This window comes from Abrus precatorius, unplaced genomic scaffold (genome assembly GCF_003935025.1).
Source record: "Abrus precatorius isolate BTA unplaced genomic scaffold, Abrus_2018 Scaffold6, whole genome shotgun sequence".
Lineage (NCBI taxonomy): Eukaryota > Viridiplantae > Streptophyta > Magnoliopsida > Fabales > Fabaceae > Abrus > Abrus precatorius.
Genome location: NW_020874406.1, coordinates 13391107 through 13406654, shown reverse-complemented (window position 1 = coordinate 13406654; position 15548 = coordinate 13391107). Strand labels below are relative to the sequence as shown.

The following is a 15548-nucleotide window of genomic DNA, read 5'->3' as shown; positions in this document are numbered from 1 at the left end:
TTTGCAGAGTCATTTCCTTTTTCATTAGGTGAAGATGGTGGTGGACTTTACAGAGGTGATGTGGAAATATTTGTAACAAATGACCTTTTCCTAATGGTTAGTTTAGGCCTAATTCTACCTTGCTAGTTTTCTGCTATAACATCTGTTGGGTCTTCTTCTACAGGTAAAGTGGAAGATTGATGTATTGGGCTTTCTTCTGCAAGTACAATGGAGAGCAGTTGTGTTGAGTTGTTGTTTTTGGCTTGAGAGTCTTCTATTCTTTACTTTTTTAGTATAGGGTAAGTCTGTTTGTTGTGGTTTAGGCCTCCACACCATGAACACTTAAATTGTGACAATTTTCTTTTCAGTTTGTTTTATTGGATTATCAGATGTTTCCTTTTCTTGTTCATTTTTTTCTCCTTTACTTCTTAGGTCTACCTATAGTTCTCTTAACATTTGGTCGTAGTGATGAAATATGTTAACTTTTCTCTCAAAATTCTTGGCCTTGTAATGGTTGAACATGATATTCATAAGTTACATGTCATGCTTCCATTGTTAACCATTAATGACAATAGTCTTCTGGTCTCTCATTTTTATATGTTATTTCAGCAATAGCATGCATGTAAGGCGTGCCTATAAAAACAGCCAAAAAAATATATTAAACATGATAAATTGTGCATATTTATTTATATTTAACACATTAGCCATTATATAGATTTAACAAACCTGTTAATTGTCAAAATTTATAAGTGCAAGTATGAGTTCTCAAGTTAACAACAACCTTAGTTGATGAATATTGCACTTCAAATTTATGACCATTATCATCACCAATTAACAAAATTTACAAGTGCAAGTATGAGTTCCCAAGTTAACAACAACATTAGTTGGCTAATATTGCACTTCCAATTTATGAGTATTATCATCACCTATATTGCAAGTTTAGTTTAGACAAATGTCATGTTGTAGAGTTCAAAATGATTTGTATATATGATTATGTTTACATGACCATATTGGTGCCCACTTAATACTTTGTCGTTTTAATTTCTCTAGCCTACTTTGCTGTATAGGAGGCAAATGACACCTATAAGTAGCTAACTTTAACCTATTTATACTAATTGTTATCATGATATAATATTTGATTTTTTTCAGCATTATTAATATTGGCTTCGACCTTACATTTATAATCTTTGAGTTAAAGACTTCATAGTTATTGTTACATATGTTATAAACCTTTGGCCATTCACTAAAATATACCTTAGTCCATGCCTCATTTGGCCATTTGTCCATGTATCATTTTCATTTATTATCTTTATTGTGTGTATATTTGCATTGAAATGTGAAATTATGGGTGATCTTGCACATTCCTATACAAGGTGCTTCAATACTTTATCCTTTCATTGCTTACAAAAATTTTACTATAGCAAAGATTCTTTATTAGAAAAGCAAAATTCAGCAATAGCAATTTTTCACTACCTAGCACATTTGTACTATTTGTGACAAATTGTACTTATGATTACAAAAAGTTGTTAGTGATGAAGATAATTTTTAAAATAAAATTTACATAATTATATCATAAATTTCACATTAATGTAATTATATAACTTAAATTCCATATTTAAATTAATTATCCATTTAATTTCACTCAAACTTTTTTTTCTCATCTTCTTTTAACTTTCTAACATAGAAGTTAATTATTCTTTATATAAAAATGAAATTTATACTTATGAAAGCAATGACATCTCTCTTTATATTAACACATAATCTTATTATTATTCAATATTTATTGAATTTTGTATTAATTATAAATAGTTGTCTTTAATTTTTGGTTTTCAAATGCTAATTATTTATAATTCCAAATGATTAATTTTTTTTATTAAATCAATTATTCATATTTAAAAAAATTTATGTAAGTAAATTATACATTTTTCAAATAATTTTAATTTACTTTAAAATATAGTAATTATAAAAACTACAAAAACTTGGTGTAAAAAAAGAAAAAAGGAAAACAAGAATTGCACAAGGTAGGGGCAGGAAAAAAAAAAAAAAGGGTTTATCCTTCGTCTGGTTTCGAAACAAGGAATGATGCTGGCAGAACATTCCAGAACCCGTACCCCAGAACTCTCTAGTCTCTCTCTCCCTCCTATAAGCCTTTCCTTCTCCCTTCCTTCTCCCAAACCCCAACCACTCTCCAATCTCATATTCTATGGCGGACGAAGCTAAAGCCAAAGGCAACGCAGCTTTCTCTTCCGGCGACTTCGACGCCGCGATCCGCCACTTCTCAGATGCAATCGCCTTATCCCCCTCCAACCACGTCCTCTATTCAAACCGATCCGCAGCATACGCTTCCCTTCAGAAATACACTGACGCCTTAGCCGATGCCAAAAAGACCGTCGAACTGAAACCCGACTGGTCCAAGGGCTATAGCCGTCTTGGCGCTGCTCATCTCGGCTTGGCCCAATACGATGACGCCGTTTCAGCTTACAAAAAGGGTCTCGAAATTGACCCAAATAATGAACCCCTCAAGTCAGGTTTAGCCGATGCTCAAAAGGCCATGGCCGCAGCCGCTTCCAGGCCCCGCTCCTCCTCGGTTAATCCCTTTGGCGACGCTTTCTCTGGGCCTGAGATGTGGGCCAGGCTCACCGCTGACCCTACCACTAGGGCCTACCTTCAACAACCCGATTTCGTGAAAATGATGCAGGATATTCAGAGAGATCCTAACAATCTCAACCTCCACTTGAAGGATCAAAGAGTCATGCAAGCCATAGGGGTTTTGCTTAACGTCAAGATTCGAACTCCCAACGATGACACTGATATGCCCGATTCGCCGTCCCCTTCTCCCTCCGAGAGAAAGAGAGCCGCTGAGGCCGAGCCACCGAAGCAGCCCGAGCCCGAGCCCGAGCCTGAGCCCAAGCCTGAGCCCATGGAATTGACGGAGGAGGAGAGGGACTCCAAGCAGAGGAAAGCTGAGGCTCAGAAGGAAAAGGAGGCGGGCAATGCAGCGTACAAGAAGAAGGATTTTGACACCGCAATTCAACATTACTCGAAGGCTTTGGAGTTGGATGATGAGGATATATCCTTCCTCACAAACCGCGCTGCTGTTTACTTGGAAATGGGAAAGGTATATATGCTTTTCTGGTTTTTTTTTGTTTTTTTTTTAATTTCTCTTATTTAATTTATATCAGTGCATTTAAGGAAATTATTACAGGTTTTATAGTGTTATTTGTTTTATATACCCTCATATCTGATTTGCCAGCTTTTTTATATAGGGACTAATTTTAAAATAAATGTAGGTAGAATGATAGAAAAATGCATATTAACTTAACTTATTGCTTGTTGTATGGGAACTGTGAAGATTGATATTATCTCATGAGTTTATCTTGTTGAGCTTTGTTCTGAGGCTTCCTCAAATATGCTGAAAAGAACTTGTGCAAAACACTATTTCAATATTCGATTCCCGAATGACTATATACTTAATTGTTTTCAACATCTTGTCTTGTCAATTTTTGCTGTTGCATATAGAACTACCATGATGTATAGGGATTAAATTGGAAAATACTGAAAAATACAGTTCCTTGTGATATATGACACTAATTTGGTATTCATATTCTCAAATCGGTGAAATAAATTGAAAGCTGATGTAGATATAGAGTCTAAAATGAATATAACAGCGACCAAAAATATTGTTAACCCAACTAATGACACTTGTATGGGAACTGGGGAGAATGAGCTACCACAAATAAGAGTAGTTTTGTGCAAATATGGATCAACTACCTACTTAGATCCTTATCTTGATAATTTTCATCACAAAACTTAATTGAAGTAAATTAAAAAAAAAAAATTTATGATAAAATCATAAACCATTTTCAATTGCTTAATCAAACACTTGCTGAAGGACTTACATGATTAGTCAAAATATGTTCTATAGAAGCACTTCCAAATATTCCCTTTCTCTTTGGGTAAACCGTCTAGTCAAGCCATGTTCATTCAATATCCCAGTCAAGGATGTGAACCCACCAACTTATTTTTGTTCAATGTCGTCGATGTTGAAGAAAAATGTGGAATCTAACATGCCTGAGTTCATTAAGCCTTTTAACAACTTTACCATAAAGTTTCAAGAGCACTGGGATTTTGAGATCTATAAGGTTATATTTTGGTGTACTCAACAGTCAAACACTGCCCAAGTGTTTTGTGACTAATGATGCATTAATTTTTTGTTAGACTATGGATAGTATAATGGGTTTTTTTACCGCGACCAATGATGTGTGATTCTTATAGTTAACCTCTCATAGTTAGATAAAGCTTTTGTTGTTGTATTTTTAGTATGATGGGTTTAAGGGAAAGACAAAGGATAAACTTTCACATTAAACATGCCATTAACATTACAGTAGTTTTGTTGCTGAATCTTGTTTGCTGGACAAGGAATTTAGTCAAATTTATCCATGGTTGTCATAACTGTGCCAGTGCCTCAGTGAGTGTTTAAATAGGTTCTTTTTATAGCATGTATTTGATACATAAAACTAGGAAGTCAAATCAATATAACTAGCGAGTATATGTTTTTAGTCAAGCAAAGTGACTCTTCTTCCCTGCATTATGCATTCTGACAAATGTTCCTGGACTTGTTTTTTCAGTATGAGGAATGCATAAGAGATTGTGACAACGCTGTTGAAAGAGGAAGAGAACTGCGATCAGATTTTAAAATGATAGCAAGAGCTTTGACAAGGAAAGGAACAGCCTTGCTAAAAATGGCAAAGTGCTCAAAGGATTATGATTCTGCCATTGAGACTTTCCAAAAAGCACTTACTGAGCACCGCAACCCTGACACTTTGAAGAAACTTAATGAAGCCGAAAAAGCTAAGAAAGAACTAGAACAAGAAGAATATTTTGATCCAAAATTGGCTGATGAAGAGAGAGAAAAAGGTATGACCTAGTTTTGACTTTGTGTGTTCATCATTTTCTCCAAGCATCATTTCTCATTTGAAAGAACTACTTCAACTTTTGGATTCTATCTTCCTCTTTTTATTTGTCTATATGTATCACTGAAAATGTTGACATGCAGGAAACGAATTCTTTAAGGAGCAGCAGTATCCTGAGGCTGTGAAGCATTACACAGAATCTATACGAAGAAATCCCAAAGATCCTAGGGTAATAATACTTGTTCAATTGAGGTGATAGTCCTCGTGGTTAGTGACAAATGCTGGTCTTAATCTGTGTAAATACTCCAATGCTTTCAGGCTTATAGTAACAGAGCAGCATGCTACACTAAATTGGGGGCAATGCCTGAAGGTTTAAAGGATGCAGAGAAGTGCATTGAACTTGATCCAACCTTTGTAAAGGGTTATACTAGGAAAGGTGCGGTTCAGTTTTTCATGAAAGAATATGACAAAGCTTTGGAAACATACAGGGAAGGTTTGAAACATGACCCTAACAACCAGGAGTTGCTTGATGGCATGGGAAGGTATGATATTGGTTTACATTCCTGCAATGTGCGTTTCAGTTCTTATATTTGAATGCAATAATGTGTACCTAATCATCTAACGTCCATATCAGATGTATACAACAAATTAACAAGGCTAGCCGAGGAGATTTAAGTCCTGAGGAATTGAAGGAGAGACAGGTATATGGCATAATGTTATACTTTGAAGTATTTAATGTCAAAATCGTTGCAGTTAAAAATTATATTTTTACTTGTTTATTTATTCTGTATTTTTAACTTTTGTAATCTTGCAGGCTAAGGCAATGCAGGATCCAGAGATCCAAAACATCCTTCAAGACCCTGTTATGAGACAGGTTTGTTCCTTTCTTGATTGAATCCTGCTGTGTATTATGGTGGTGTATAAGATTGTGATGTACTTATTGTAGTTGGGTGTGTACAACTGTATATGCAGGTATTGATTGATTTTCAAGAAAATCCGAAGGCTGCGCAGGAACACACAAAGAATCCAATGGTGATGAACAAGATCCAAAAGCTGATCAGTGCTGGAATTGTCCAGATGAAATAAATTTGATGGAAGGTGTTGTTCATGTTGAAAGGCAATTGACAATTGTATTTTGCAGTATGACTTTGTTATTTAAATAGGTTTGATTGGGAAAAATGTTGGGAAATTTTGAGTTGTTTTACTTTCATTTTGTTTTAGTGAATTCGTATAATTTCAGTGAGGTGCATTGCATTTGCTTCATGTGCGTGCGTACCATTACTAATGTTTAAATGTTTTTTTAGTCCTTTTACGAAATCCGTCTTTTATTATTGGGATTATGTCCCTGAATCGTTGGGCGACCAGTGGCCAGTGTAATATAGCGGTTTAGGGTTTTCCAGTTTTTAGAATTCGAACCCAATTTTTGGGTCAAACATGACCCAACCCGCCTGTTCTCAGCTATTTCGGAAGTGGATCCAGTGAATTGGGCTGTGGGGAATGATTTCTGTAACCTGAATCGTTTTGCAAATGAGTTCAACCAGTTGAAACTCATGTAGTGTGGCAGATTAGAACATCAACTGCTGACGTTGAAATATCTTGATACCTTCTCTTTGACAATTAAGAGTGGTTAGGAATCTGAGTTCAATCTTTTGATGTTTAAATAGGCAGTAAATAGTTTTCAAATTCTAACGAAGAAATGCATACGGCATAACGTAATCCGTGGGAAATGAATTATTGTCAGAGTAGTTTTAGTGCGTGTTTGGTCTCGCTTAAATTTGGAGATCTGGTTGTCATTTATTTGCGAGAATGAAAATGTTCATGACTTGGAAACTCTATCGTGTAGGATGATTGCTTGGGGGGGAGGGGAGGGGAATGGTTCTTCCACAAAAGTGAAATTATTCAATCCTATATAAAATTGTGGTGGGTTTTGCTAGAGTTTGTATGTCTTTCCTTTTCATATCAGTTAATTACTAATTTAAGGGGTTCTAAATTCAAAGATCGACGTTTGTTCCTATTTGGGATGCTTTTGGAATAGTGTATGCCTAGCCGAGGGATGCCACTTTTTAGCTGCCCTCACATTTGTTTGGGTCTTTTAAATGAAAATAGCATTTTAAGAACATTTATTAAAGAGTAAATATAATCATATAAATATTTTTTATTAGAAATGCATTTATATATCTTTCATAAGGTTTTAAAAAGTAGTGGTTATTTTTTAAAATTATATTTTAAAAAATATTTATTACGTATTTACAACTTCAGTAGAACTTTTTTTTTTTTTTTTTACCAGAAGTTAGGGATAACAATATTTTTATTTTTATTTTTTACCAAAAAGATGGTGCCACTGATATTTGTTTGGTTCATTCGTTTCACATACACAGGAAGTCTCGTAGCAAATACCAATTTGATATGGTATCGTTAATATATTCTATATATTCGTTAAAAGTTTGGAATATCCTTTTCAATGCGTATGATATCAATCAACGATCGAGCGGTGTATGTCCAGTCAATCCTCATTGACTAAATGTCGCCCAGAAAGGAAAAGGGCTGTTCGGCAAAGCCATGTTGGGTCCCCTAACTAAAGAGAAGTAATGGATGTTATTCTATGTGGTTTTACACAGTTTTAGCTTTAATTAAAGGAAAATAATAATTTCATATCCACTAAATAAGTATAAAAGAAAAAGGTTAAAAGAAAGAAAGAAAGATAACAAATAAAAGTAAAAAGCAAGAGATATAATTAAAAAACAAAAAATAAATATAAACAAATGTAAATATAAAAAAGCTCAATTAAATATTTCGTTCTAACAAAAGTTATACAATTTAAATTTAATCTCTATAAAATATTTTGTTAAGATATAATTTTTATTTTTTTTATAAATTATTATTTTTAGTCTTTTTGGTTAATGTGTTTCAATCATATACTTCTCAATGAACTATGTAAATTAGAGAAATTAATAATGATAGTTTGTGAAAAACTAAGATTATTCTAATAAAATATTTTATACACTGAATACAAATTATACAAATTTTGTAGAGACTAAATATTTAATTAAATTGAATTATAATATAATAATTGTTGTTTAAATTTAATCTCCTCTACTTTCATGACATATTATGTCGGCTCTTAAAAGGTTTTCCGTTTCTTATATTTTACTTTCCTTTCAATTCTTTTGTCGTTTCTTTTCCTTTTGGAAGAAATAGAGTAAAATATTTACTTCGACAGTATCACGGTTCAGTTTAGGAGATTTTATACAAATAATGTAATAACGCATTTATTAAATAAATTTTATTACGCGAGAATTTATATTTATATTATAATTTTGACTATTAAATTTATTAAAAAAACTAAACTTACTTTTATAAATTTGAATTATTGAAGAATTCATTAAGATTAGTTTAAAAATTATAAATATTAGAAGTTGTTTTTTTAAATCTAGATAAACTCTTGGTAGGTTGTTTCAATCGCCGTCTACTTGCAAATTACTATCATGCAAGTGGACCTTATTTATTATTGTTTTCTAGGAAGTTGAGCTCGATTAGAACACAATAATCACCTCGATTAGTTCATGCTTATCCGCCTCATGCAGCTTTAACTTTTACAAATTGAATTCCAAACTCATCCTTTTCTTTCGCCTTCACAGTTTGACATATTGTTGGTCCTTTATTCATACAACGAAAATAATTAGGTCAATAATATTAAAAACAAATCATTTGGTAACTAACTAACCCCATAATCACCAAAGCACTTAAATCAAATCATAACGGGTTTTGATTAATGTCTGTTTGTATAGACACGCTAATTCCATTTCCACGTAATTGAAAATTTTCCACTTCCCAAGCAAACCTGCATCGTTTGGCTCTAAGAGAATGTGAAGATATCACGGGTAACCATTAAACCATAATCACAACAAACATTAGAGTGGACCTCGAAGATTAATTTGGCAATTCGGGGTTATCTAGTGACATAACCTTATTTATTGTTTATGATCACCAATTTAAATTCAAGGTCCTCCCAATTGCAAGTTATATAAATATTACGTAAAAGAATTTAACATCGTAAAAGATTAAACTACTTAGTGTAACCTAAATAGACAGAAAGGAATTGTATTCTTCAGAATAAGAACTTCTTAGATGCACCATATATACAAAACCCCCTATCACAAAAACGACACAGACGCACTTAGATGCTGATTTTAGTATACAACATAAACTACAGAGAAACCAACAAAGACCAAATAAAAACATAGTATAGAAGAGGGGCTTTTCCAAATTCCAACAGCAAACATAGGAAAAACATTCGAACAAAAACGATTGGCTGAAGCTAAGATTTAAGGAGAGGTAGTTCTATGTCTTGAGGCAAAGCGATTAACCAAAGCGAGTGCATTGCTGGTGACTTGAGCAACATGGACAACCCTGTCCATGATGGCACCCTTCACCTTTCCATTCATTCCAGAACCAGAAAAACCATCAAGACACGTGTTGTCGTCAGTGAGGGCAGCACTAACCCATGTCTGCACGTTGTTCACGTGCCACGTGAAGTCATCTCCAGCGGCCTCACGTGTTCGCCCTAACTCCCTCACAGATTGCTTAAGACGGTCCACACTATCAGCTATGTTCTCTATGCAGTCTTGAACGGCTATGTACTGTCTGTGCTTCATGCCCCTTCCTTTGGACATCTTCCTAACGAACGAAGCTGAGGATCGGGTCTTGGATATGCTCACTGACAAAGCGGTCATGGCTAGTTGTCGATCGCTTCGGCGAATCAAAGTTGCGTACCCCAAAAGCGATTGCACGCACAAAACAGGGTAGCGCGTGGACCTGCATGAGGACTTGATGAAGTTTGATGGGTTAGGATCGGGATGTCTGGTGATGGAAGATTGTGCTGTGGTAGCCATGTGAATGACAAGGTTCATCAGAAGAAGTAAAGAGAATCCCACTTTACCTGCCATGTCTACCAAATCATGTATTCTGTTATATGGTTCGTTTGTTTATATAAGGGGTGGAATGTCCAATTTCTTTTTATTATTCCATGAAATATGTTTTGGTCGTCCTAAATTATGTGCACTCCACTCTTAACAGTAGATTTGGATTAAATTATCCCGCAAAAACTTATTCAATAATTGAAGTGTAAAATTTACTTGCTCTAATATAAATCGATGCATGTGTGTTTTATATTTCCTACATATATGTCAGCTCCTTTTCTTTTTTTTGTATCCTCCTAGCCGGCTAGTGATAAAATAATTTTTAACAGTTAATAAGTGGTCAAAATGAAAATTTCTTTTAACAATATATATATATATATAAACTTTGATATTAAACCAAGTGCACATACTTTAGAGATCTATACCCTTTGTGCTATGCAAATATTCGGTATGCTAGCTCCAACAGCAATATAATAAGTTCTTTTTGGAACAAATATGTTCTTTCATGTAAACAGAGGAGTACTTTATTTTTTCAATGTTTTAGCTCGAGTTTTATAAAGGTTATAACCCAGCAGGAAATTTTAAAATGTTAAAAATAAAAGCATAATATGCCTTCTTGAGGAGATGTCAGTGTGGAAATCTAATTGGCAAATAAAATACTATTACACGTATACTTAATGCTTTATATCAGCATTTTCGTTTTTAGTAACGTTAACTAATAGTTTATTTATCACTTTCGTTACTAATTTATCTAAACCTGTACTTTTGAGAATAGCAACACAAGTTTCCATTTTTAAGCGTTAAATTCCATATTAACGATAAAATTTGCCAGTGTGCCCACTTTATTGACACAGAATACTCTTCGTTCATCCATCCTTCAAGGTTGCGCAGAATCAAACTAAACAATTCTTAACAAGAATATATATTATGATTTTAAAATCAAATTTTCAACTAAAAGAATTACAAAAAGGAGGAAACAGAAGTATTGCGAAGAGGAAAAAAGAATACTAAGAAGAAAGAGAATTATCAAGAGAAAAAAAGGAACACCAAGAACCAAAAAAAGAATTAAAAAAAAGATACCACGAAAAAAGATTTACTAAAATGAAGATGAAGAATCAGCAAGACAGAAAATGAAGTAGTATGAAGAAGAAAAAAAAGAGAAAAAGAGTTACCAAAAAGGAAAAGAAAAAGAATTGCCTAGAACAGAGAATTGAAAAGTAACACTAATAAGAAGAAGAATTTCAAAAAAGAAAGAAAAGAACACCAAGAAGAAAAAGAGAAAAGATAAATTCATCCTCAAAAGTTATCTCATAAGGTAAGGATTGTTTTAATTTTTATAAGCTCTTATTTATTTATATATAAGATGTGTAATGTCAGTGATTACTAAAAAGAAAAAAAAATGACTAAAAAGGAAAAATAACAAAAAAAAAATTGAAAAAGAAGAAGAAAATTACGGAGCAGAAGGAAATGTCATGGTGGCAATCTAATTGGCAAATAGTATACTGTTACACGTGTATACATAATGTTTTATAACAGCATTTTCGTTTCGTTTTACTAACATTTTCGTTTCACAGTGGAGCGATGTGCCAACCAAAATATCTCATTTTTTTAGTGTTTATTTGATACAATTATCGACAGCACAAATTTTCACTAATGTCAATAATAGTAAAGTAGGGGGAAAAACTATACTATAATTGTAAGTACTAAACTGTAATGTACTTGAGAACAGCCCCGCGGAGCTTCTCCATGTATTCTGCAACCTGTTTCTGCAACAAGGAAAATAACATGTAATAAGTCATGACACGAGGCAGAAGGCAAGCACCAATCTCAACACCACAGGTTCCCGTGTTATGGTTCATTATCCAACAACAAATCGTGTTCCTACAACCCTAGGTAAATTGATGCCCCATCAGAGCTTTTATTTTTCTAGTCCTGTTGCGCGAAAATGTTGTAAGAAGTGTCCTGAATTATTGGTTACAGCCTAGTCAACTAGTGAACAGTTATATATTGGCTGAAAATTGACAGTTCCACGACATGGGTGCTGCTAATCAGATTAAAGCACATTCCAAATTGCTATATGCTATTACCTGGTTGCCCCTATGTGCATTAGCTATGTTTTCATCGAGAAGTGCCAACAAAGATCTATTAATCTCATTCTTTTCAACCATCTCCAGCAACTGCATCGGAGGTAAATTATGAGTGGGAGCATAATCTGAATAAAATCAACAAACTTAAAAGGAGTAATGAACATGAATGACATACAGTGGCTTTCACATCCTTGGATGTCAAGATTTTGGTTAGGCTTGCCTTGGCTTTTACGAGTTCAACTTGCATCTTATCATAGGCTTCTGTATCAGAAGATAGGAGCTCTTAGTGAGCAAGTTGTACACACACAGTGTTTCTATTTTTATTCTTTAGGATAAGGATTCTAATTTCTAACAAACCTATTCCTTCTTGTAAGGCTTTCTCTAGAGCCTCCAGCTCAATCAATCTGTCCTCCGTGGCCTGCAGAAAACATCATTGTAAGATGAGCATGGTTCGTGCAACACCAACATAAGTATCCAAATTCCAAGGCTAGGAACCTGTGTTTTGGTAACAGCAAATCGAAGCTGTCCTAACTCGAATTTCAGTTGTGAAAAGAATTCCTCATCCAATCTGCACAAGACAAGAGTGAATTATGAGAAAACAGTGAGCGGTTGAGTTAAATTAAAGTGAATTAGGAAACAAAGGTTCAAAAATACGTGCCGCGGTCTCATTCGCGCAATCTCAAATTCAATCTCTTGAGCTTCGGTGTCAAGGAAGTATTCAATGAGGTCTTGAGGAGTATCGGGAACATCACGGGACTAAGTCAACAAAAAAAGGAAAATACGAATGAATAATCCAACAAATAAATAAGGAAAAGGGGGATTGAGATAGAGAGAAATACTTGTCGAAGGGCTTGACGACGCTCCTTCTCTTCACGGACTTGACGCTCGAAGGCTTCGCGGGCCTCTGCGTCTCTCTCAAGGCGCCTCTTGAACTCAATCCTAGCGAGGTGCCCGGTTTGGGGTGGCCCAAGGACGCCTTCTGGGTCCTTCCTTCGCAAAACAATTTCTCAAAATAAGTTCCAACTTCCAAGACAAGTAATTAGTCAAGTTTATTTAGTAGTTACCCATCCAATACACACAATCCTGGCTCTACCAATTCTCCAGTTGCTTCTTCTTCTACCACCACCTGCGCCCGCGGCTCTCACGCTTGTCGTAGCGATGCCAAAGCTGAGTGTGGCCATGAGATTCAACTTTTTCACTCTTCAAGGGAGGCCTCCCCCACTCTTCACAAACTCTCTATCAATTTCTGCATTATCCGTTACAAACTTGGAAATTGGAATATCGCGTAGGGTAACGGAGTAATTCAGCTTTTTCATTGGGTTGGGCTTGGTCCATTCAATTTGAACAACACATTTCCCACCCTCAGTCAATTCATAATCTCGCAATACTATACGGGCCTAATGGGATTTGCTTCCTAACAGGCCTCAAAGGATCGTGTGCATACTCAATTATTAGATTAGTTTGTTGCCCATTTGAAAAAAAAAGTTCGTTGGCGAATAACATGTTAAGAGCAAATAGAAGGGAGAAAAAGTGACGGACAATTATTCATTTTTAATTCCTCCCTTGCTGTATATATTCCAATATAAATTTTTATAATTAAAATTAATTTAAACATACATTTTAATTATATTGAACATCTTAAACATGAACTTTATATAACTTAAAAACAAATCGGTGTTTCACGAACCTGTGTCGTGACATTTTTGTGCAGCATCCTATCATTTAACTCCTTTCCATCTTCATCCTTTTGTTTTTCTGGCTCTTTCAGCTAGTTTCAATTTTCTTGTACTTTACTCATTTACTTGTGATGAAACGTTCTCTCGGATGATTGTTGAGTCAGCCAAAAAAATAAATTAAAGATGCCCCTTTAGAGGACATATATAGTATTTTCAAATAACAATTTAATTTCTACCCGCCTTGACCTCTTGGATATTTAGAATATGGTCCATTCTGTCCAATAGTTGGCCAAAGACGACAGGGATTCGTGAACGAGTTTTGGTTGGTGCATTTTAGAGAAGAAAAACCAAGAATTTGGTACGCACGTCAAAACTAGTCCCTTATCGTTTCATTTGAACCATTTTATGCTTCGATATTGCCAACCTTGTTTTGACACTTATAAGGTGATTAAAGGTCAACTTCCATTTTTATAGTCTAATAAGATTCGGTAAGTAATAAGTGGGATGGGTAATGGATAGCTAGGAATCAAACAAGAGAATCTTTTCTGTTTTGTGTTTTCGTCCATATAGAATCATTGAGTTTGAAGCATGATTAGTACAGCTGCCTGCGACCTACTTCAAAATATTAGTAACTTGGAATCATGATATCAGGATTAGAGGACGTGGGCAATTGCTTTCCTCAAGAGTCTAAGGTCTCAAAGAACCATTCTGTCCCTTTCGATACTGGACTTGGGTGTTCATTTGGTTTTAGACTTTTAGCCATAACTAAAGTGATTTAATGCTTATATTTTAAATAAGATTCTTTTGTTATAATTTTTATTCATTTTAATTTTGATTTTATATAATCAGTCTTGTTCATCAATATGCTTAGGGTATTTACTATTTAGAATAAGAAAATATCATAAAATATTAACTACTTTTAACCTTAATCTTATCATTATTGAATAAAACGATCACTAATTAATAAAATCGGAAGGTAATATATAGCAAAATTAAACTTATTTTCCTTCAAATTAAAAATATATAACAACTCTCTTAATCTTTACACAATATCTTAAACAATAACTATTTATAAGTAAATATGGGTAAATATATACTAGTATTGTATTCTTATACCCCGTTTGTATTTAAGTTCATGTACTTATTTCTGTACACGATATGATTCGATCCCTAAACCTACAGAATTTGTAAGAGTTTTCCACCCTTTATGTCGCACCATCAGCCACGTAAGAGAATTAACTTAATAGTACTATTTTTCTTTTAAGAAAGGTATTTTTAATCAATACTCTAAAGTATTAGTAGCTAATAAATAATTTTTGATTTAAAAGTATAACAAAATTATATTAGAAAGTGAAAGCGACTGTGTTAAAAATAACTTTTTATGGAAACTATTTATTAATCACTATTTTCAGGATACTTATTGATATCGCTTATTTATCGTTAGATATTAAATTATGCATTTAGTAGGCATGTTTAAGCTTTCACTCAAAACAAAAAAAGAAAATTAACCAATATTTTTAAGAAATAAATTATAGATTTAATAGTGAGAATTTTTTATTAAAAAATTGTTAATGTATTCCTGTCATGATTTTAATAAAAAAAAAATTACTTATTAAATCTTTAACTAACATCTTAATGACAGTTCTAACTTCTAACTGAAAAAATAATGCTAATTAAGGACATTATTAAGAAATTTAAAAGAAAAATAATTTTAATATATTTTTAATAAAACATTTTATTTATTAACTTCTGAATCTATATTATAAATTACTGTGGAGCAATATTCATAAAAACATTTTGCAACTTGTGACGGTGTTGTCTTTAATTATTGGAGGACGTGGGCATCTTGTGTTTTCATTAGTGAATATGAACAGTGATATCTACATGTCCAGTGAGGCAAATTGAGCTATTAATGAATGAAGATGGGACATAATCATTAATCACCAAAGCAAATCAATACCCAGAAGACAGTCA

General features: G+C 33.7%; 3 protein-coding genes across 5 annotated transcripts; 1 reads left to right on the top strand and 2 right to left on the bottom strand.

Annotated features, from left to right (window-relative positions):
- The first annotated feature begins 1994 nt into the window (after positions 1-1994).
- LOC113868532 (hsp70-Hsp90 organizing protein 1-like) lies at positions 1995-6640 on the top strand. The gene is made up of 7 exons (XM_027504183.1): positions 1995-3097; positions 4608-4896; positions 5036-5121; positions 5211-5434; positions 5527-5593; positions 5707-5766; positions 5865-6640. Exons 1-7 carry the CDS (start codon positions 2183-2185, stop codon positions 5976-5978), a joined length of 1755 nt encoding a protein of 584 aa, XP_027359984.1. The 5' UTR covers positions 1995-2182; the 3' UTR covers positions 5979-6640.
- A 2392-nt stretch (positions 6641-9032) lies between these two features.
- LOC113868728 (21 kDa protein-like) lies at positions 9033-9841 on the bottom strand. Its single transcript, XM_027504572.1, has one exon. It carries the CDS (start codon positions 9836-9838, stop codon positions 9218-9220), a length of 621 nt encoding a protein of 206 aa, XP_027360373.1. The 5' UTR covers positions 9839-9841; the 3' UTR covers positions 9033-9217.
- Positions 9842-11264: 1423 nt separating this feature from the next.
- Positions 11265-13203, bottom strand: LOC113868727. 3 transcript variants are annotated; one of them, XM_027504569.1, is made up of 8 exons: positions 12963-13203; positions 12738-12884; positions 12557-12654; positions 12394-12466; positions 12256-12316; positions 12074-12159; positions 11899-11988; positions 11265-11577 (listed from the first exon to the last, which is right to left on the bottom strand). In XM_027504569.1, the coding sequence occupies exons 1-8, from the start codon at positions 13077-13079 to the stop codon at positions 11515-11517; spliced, it is 735 nt and encodes a 244-aa protein (XP_027360370.1). In that variant the 5' UTR covers positions 13080-13203; the 3' UTR covers positions 11265-11514. The 3 variants fall into 3 exon arrangements, with proteins under 3 accessions (XP_027360370.1, XP_027360372.1, XP_027360371.1); XM_027504571.1 differs by having other exon boundaries at positions 11267-11577; positions 12978-13178; XM_027504570.1 differs by having other exon boundaries at positions 11403-11571; positions 12963-13145.
- Between the last annotated feature and the right edge of the window lie 2345 nt (positions 13204-15548).